This window comes from Terrapene carolina, unplaced genomic scaffold, assembly GCF_002925995.2.
Source record: "Terrapene carolina triunguis isolate 2854851 unplaced genomic scaffold, T_m_triunguis-2.0 Scaffold571, whole genome shotgun sequence".
NCBI classification, from domain to species: domain Eukaryota; kingdom Metazoa; phylum Chordata; order Testudines; family Emydidae; genus Terrapene; species Terrapene triunguis.
In genome coordinates this window covers 479,119-485,113 of record NW_020664922.1, presented here as the reverse complement: position 1 = coordinate 485,113, position 5,995 = coordinate 479,119, and the positions used below count along the sequence as shown (strand labels likewise).

The 5,995-nt window shown below is 57.9% G+C and overlaps 1 protein-coding gene across 2 annotated transcripts in view; it reads left to right on the top strand.

Moving 5' to 3' along the window:
• TRIM72 (tripartite motif containing 72) overlaps positions 1-5,714 on the top strand; it is a 9,367-nt gene extending 3,653 nt beyond the window's left edge. For both annotated transcript variants that reach the window (XM_026659103.2, XM_026659104.2), the window contains exons 5-7: positions 1,782-1,804; positions 3,300-3,418; positions 4,259-5,714. In XM_026659103.2, coding sequence (XP_026514888.1) covers positions 1,782-1,804; positions 3,300-3,418; positions 4,259-4,830 — 714 coding nt within the window. In that variant the 3' untranslated portion in view covers positions 4,831-5,714. The remainder of the gene's footprint in view (positions 1-1,781; positions 1,805-3,299; positions 3,419-4,258) is intronic.
• The last annotated feature ends 281 nt before the right edge of the window (positions 5,715-5,995 follow it).

Genomic DNA, 5,995 nt, shown 5'->3' with positions numbered 1-5,995 from the left:
CCACCCCTGCCTTCCTCTGTCTGTCTGTGACCCCACCTCCTGTGTCTCTGTCTCTGTGATCCCACCCCTCCCTCTATTTGTCTATGAACCTGCCCCCTGTGTCCGTCTGTCTGTGACCCCGCCCCCAGTGTCTGTCTGTGACCCCCATCCCCTGTGTCTGTGTCTCTGGGCTGGTCTACACTGGGGGGGGCGGGGATCGATCTAAGATACGCAACTTCAGCTACGAGAATAGCGTAGCTGAAGTCGACGTATCTTAGATCGACTTACCTCGCGTCCTCGCGGCGCGGGATCGACGGCCGCGGCTCCCCCGTCAACTCCGCTTCCGCCTCTCGCCCTGGTGGAGTTCCAGAGTCGACGGGGAGCACGTTTGGGGATCAATTTATCGCGTCTAGACGAGACGCGGTAAATTGATCCCTGATAGATCGATTACTACCCGCCGATCCGGCGGGTAGTGAAGACGTACCCTCTGTGATCCCACCCCTCCCTCTATTTGTCTATGACCCCGCCCCCTGTGTCTGTCTGTCTGTGACCATCTGACTAAGGTGGAGGAAGGAAAAAGCCCCACAAGGGAGGTGGGTGACCGCTGGCACCCTAGTCTCACATCCCAGCTGGTGTTCAGGATTTAGCCAGCAGAGGTGACAATGTCATCTGGGTCCCTCTGTCTGGCCAGAACATCCCTCAGGATCAGGACAAGATGGTGATACAGTGGACCCCTGGGTCCCAGCAGATGACGTAGGTGGCAACCCTGATGGGGAAACTTGGTCCTTCCTTCTAGGCCACCCATCCCCTGTTCTGACACCACCACCACCCCACCAGACAGGAGTGGTGGGTGGGACAGCTACTCCCTTCATTATTCTAGCCTCCAGTTAGACCTAATTTCCAAGCCACCAATTTTGGTTCATTGATTTCCAGTTCCTTTCTCCTCTTGTTTACCAGGTGTGACCTGAACCACGCCCTTGGGGGCGTGGTCAGCAGAATTGAATGCAATCTGTCTTTTGTGTTTTCGAAACTATTTTCTATCCCCTTTTGCTCTGGACTGCTGTTACCTTGGAAAATTCAGGCTTGGTCCGTGCTAGCAACTTATGCGGATGTAACTGTGTCCCTCAGCGGTGTGGAAAATCCACATCCTGAGCCACGCAGTTATACCGCGCAAACTCCCTGATATAGACAGCGCTCTGCTGACGGGAGAGCTTCTCCCACCGAGATAGCTACACCACTCGGGGGGGGGGAGGGGATTGCCTACGCCGGGATGCAGAATGGGTAGATAGCGTGTTCACTCAAGCACTACAGCGGCGGAGCCTTTTAAGTGTAGACAAGCCCTTAGAGTCCAGGGCTCTGCACCACACTCCTTGTGTCTGTCTGTGACCCTATCCTCCCCCCAACATCCCTTTGTCTATCAGTCTGTCTGTGACCTCTCCCAACATCTGTGTCTGTCTGCCACCCCCAACCCCAACATCCCTGTGTCTGTCTGTCTTTTGTGACCCCAAACATCCCTGTGTCTCTGTCCCCTTTACGTACGTACCAGGTCCCTGTGTCCATTCCCCTCCCCAACACATGCACGCTCCTCTGGGTCTGGGTGTGACCCCCACCCACACATGCACTTCCCCCACCCCGGCTCTCTGTGTCTGTCAGACCCACCCCCGACTCTGTCTGTCTTTTTAACGTCATGCTCTTGCCTCTGTGGTTCACGGGGGCTGGGTTAGAGGTGGGCTGGGTGGGCTGGGAATGGGGAGATGCTGTGGGCCAGGTGCTAATCTTCACCCTCGTCTTCCTCTCCACAGAAATACTGCCTGGTGGCCAGCAGGTGAGCGCTCCCACTCCTCTGCCGCTCTCCTTCAGCTCCCCCATGACCCCGCCCCCCAGTCCGCCCCATAGGGCTGGAGACATCAGACCGGAAGGGCCCTACTGGGTCACCGAGTCCAGTCGCTGCTCTCGCAGCCCCTCCTTCCCCCCTTGTCAGCTCAGCCCGGTCCAAAATGGATCAAGCTCCACCCTCAAACCAGCTCAGTTCCTGGCCCGCACTGCTGCTGCTGGGAGGCCGATCCAGACCCACCCTTCTCTGATGGCCAGAAACCTTCTCCTCCTGTCCAGCCTCCCTTGCTTCCTGTCCGGTTTGTCCCCACTTCCTCTGGTCCCAGCATCGCTTACAGCTCTGCTCCCTACCCCGATGTGTCAGTAGGGAGCGATCAGACCTCTCAGCCAGCGTTTCACCAGGCTAACCCAGCCAAGCACATCCAGTCTCCTCTCCTCCGATCGGCCCTGCAGGCTTCATCTTGCTTGAACATGGGTGCCCGGAACTGGAAACTGCATTCTAGACACGCTTGCCCACAGCCGTCTCCTTGGGAGCCTCTGCCCCAGGCCTTGCTCGCTCACCGGCTTCCTCTCACACGCATGTGCTCTGGCTCGCTCTTCTCACACACCCCTCTGCCCTTGCACACGCATCCCTGACCATACTCAGGCCTTCTTGCACACTCACCCTTTTCACTGCCTTCGTTTTGCACACTAGCTCATCCCTTGCCCCCTACAGTGTCAGTATTCCTGGCACACTCCTTCCCGCCACACGTTCCCCCTCCCTACCGTGCCTCACATTAGGGTAACACCTCCACGTTCCAACCAACATCGGGGCCCCATTATGCCGGGCGCTGCGCAGACCTCACTTGAGATGGAGGCCCCAACTGTGCCAGGTGCTGCATGACCCCCCAACCAACATCGGGGGACCCATTGTGCTAGGTGCTGCACAACCCCCCGCCCCCAGCCGAGATCAAGGCCCCCTTTGTGTCAGGTGCTGCACAGACTTCCCCCTCCCCCCGCCAACCAAGATTGGGGGCCCTGATTATGGCAGGTGCTGCTCAGACACTCAGTGAGCTCACATTCTAGGCAAAGAAGGGATTATTAGCCCCATTTTACAGATGGGAAAACTGAGGCCCAGAGCGATTCAGTGACTTGCATGAGTGGGTTTGTGGCAGCACTAGGAATTGAACCCAAGTGTCCTGAGATCCAGGCCAGTGTCTTAAGCATGAGGCCAGCCTGCCTCTCCTATTGTACAAATCCAGAGTGCCTCTCTTACTGTGTGCTCCACCCAGGTCTGCTCACACCCCTCCCCTTGCACATGAGCCTCGCACACTCAGGTCTCGGGAAGACAACATTCCCCGCTGGATGAATGGATCCAAGAACTGAGTCACACAGTCTTGACCTCCCCATCGCCCCTTATCCTCTCCCTCTGACCTCCCTACACCCCCACCACCCTGGTTCCCCTCCCTGGGCACATGGCCCCCTGACTGGCTCTTCCTTCCCCACAGGCTACAGAAGATCCTGGGAGAGTCCCCGCCGGTCGCCCGGATGGACGTCCAGCTGCCAATCATCACAGATGACTTCAAGTTCCAAGTGTGGAGGAAGATGTTCCGCGCACTGATGCCAGGTAGGGCAGCTGCAGGAGATGGCTCAGTAGGGGGTGCTGTGTCATTGCTGGCCCCACTGCTCCAGTGCAGCGCTAGGGGGCGCTGTGCTGCAGAGAGCAGGTTGGTGGCTCAGTAGGGGGCGCTCTCCCCTCGCAGTCAGTGCTGGCCCCAGCGCAGTGCATGGGGGAGCTCCGCTGCATTTCAAATGAGATTCATACCAACGCTCTGGCCATTCATGGTTTTTAAATATCCCTGGCATTTTTCCAAGAGTCAGTGAGTTAACCACAATGTCCTGGCAAAATTCCAGCTGTGGTGACTCCATTCTAGTCTCTAAATTCTACCTTCACTTTCAGTGCAGGATTGCAGTACGACTGCTAAACAAACCCTGCGCCCCACCCCAGAGGTAGCTGCATCTCAGCACCAGGCGAGGGATCCCTGTATAAATAGTCCTCCTGCCCCAGAAGTGGCTGCATCTCTGCATCGGGCGAGGGATCCCTGTATATATCCAAGGATATATTCTATTCTCCTTTACTCTGCTCGGCAATCACCAGTTGTGCCGGGTGCTAAACAGACCCTGAGTGAAGTGATCAGCTCAACAGACCCGTGGCAGAGCCGGGAATAGAACCCAGGAGTCCTGGGCCCAGTGCAGTACTCTATTCACTAGGCCCCAGTGTGCTGGGCACCCTCTGGCCCCACCTGAGATCCTGGCCTCCCTTGAAGGGGACGGTTGGGGTGCTGCGTGGGAAAGAAGAATTAGGAAAAATGGGGATGGTGGGAGGTGACAAGGGGTGGAATTTTGGGCCAACTTTCCAGGATTCCACATGATGCCCCATTCCTTTCTCCCCCTCCCCTCCCACCAGCTCTGGAGAACCTGACCTTTGACCCGGACACGGCCCACCCCAACCTGGTGGTGTCGGAGGACGGCAAGCGGGTGGAGTGCGTAGAGCACAAGCAGCCGGTGAGCTCGGACGACCCGGGCCGCTTCGACAAGTCCAACTGCGTGGTGAGCCGCCAGAGCTTCTCCAGCGGCGAGCACTACTGGGAGGTGACGGTGGGCGACAAGCCGCGCTGGGCGCTGGGCGTTATCTCGGCCGAGGCGGGGCGAAAGGGTCGGCTCCAGGCCCTGCCCTCCAACGGCTTCTGGCTGGTGGGCTGCAAGGAAGGCAAGAACTACGAGGCCCATGTGGAGCACAAGGAGCCGCGGCTGCTGCGGGTAGAGACCAAGCCCAGCCGGATCGGGCTGTATCTCAGCTTCGAGGACGGGTTGCTGGGGTTCTACGACGCCAGCGATGAGGACAACCTGGTGCAGCTCTTTGCCTTCCACTCGCGCGTCACCACCACCGTCTACCCCTTCTTCGACGTCTGCTGGCACGACAAGGGCAAGAACAGCCAGCCACTGGTCATCTACACGCCGGAGCCGGAGGCCTCCTAATGGTGCCCTGCAGAGCCAGAGGTGCGGTAGCCCAACCTCGCCCCACGGAGCTGTGAGTGCTATAACCATGTTGCCAAAGACGCTGTAGACTCGCTCAGCCATGCTCTATGCTGCCAGATGTGCCCCAGCCATGCCCAACCTTGACCCAAGATGCCAGAGTGGAAGGTGCCACAACCACGCCCAACGATACCCTACGTCACCAGAAGAGCCATGACCATGCCCAGCCGGCCCTACGTCACCAGCTGTCCCATAACCTCACCCCACATCCTCACGGCCATACCCAACCATGCCACATCGCCAAGTGAGCCACAGGCACTCCCAACCACGTCACCTGGGCTGGCGGTGCTGAAACCACGCCAAGCCACACCCCACATCCCCAGAGAAGCCGTGCCCTGCCATGCCTCGCTATGCCTGACATCACAAGACCAGGAGGTGCCTCAACCATGGCCAACGTCGCTGGAAGTTCCATAACTATGTTGTCAGATGCTCTGTAACCACAGCTAACCACATCCTACATCGCCAGAAGCTCCGTAACGATGCCTTGTCATGCTACCATCAACAGAAGTGCCATTATCATGGCCCTCCATCACCAGAGGTTCATGCCCCCATTACCAAAGGCATCTCAATCATGCCCAAGCATGTGTCCATTACCAGAGACTCCCCGGCCATGCACACATAGCGGGAAGTACCACAGCCACACCCCATGCCATCACTGCTCCTCCACACATTCGGATCCCGTGTGGCCCAGCTCCAAGCTCCCTGGGATGGGCAGTGACCCGACGTGGTTCCAAGCCTCCGGGATCTGTACAGCCACTGCTGGGATCTGAGCATGTTCGCATCCACCCAGATACGGTCTCCAATAAAACATGGTCATGTCCACTCTGCCTCCTGTGTGCACGTGTGTGTCTGGGCTTCCATCTGCCGTACGGCCCCCAATCAATCTGTGAGGGATCAGCTACAGCTTTATAGTGGCCTGGACGCCTTATTTACTGGGCACTGTACCAGCATTAGTGGATTTATCTTTCTGGCACACACCCATGTGAGTGCATTACAGGCATCTCGTCATTATTGCTTGTTATGGTAGCAGTTGGAGGTTGCAACTAAGATCAGGTCCCCATTGTGCCTGGGACTGCGCAGACCCCGACCGAGATCAGGGCCCCGTTGT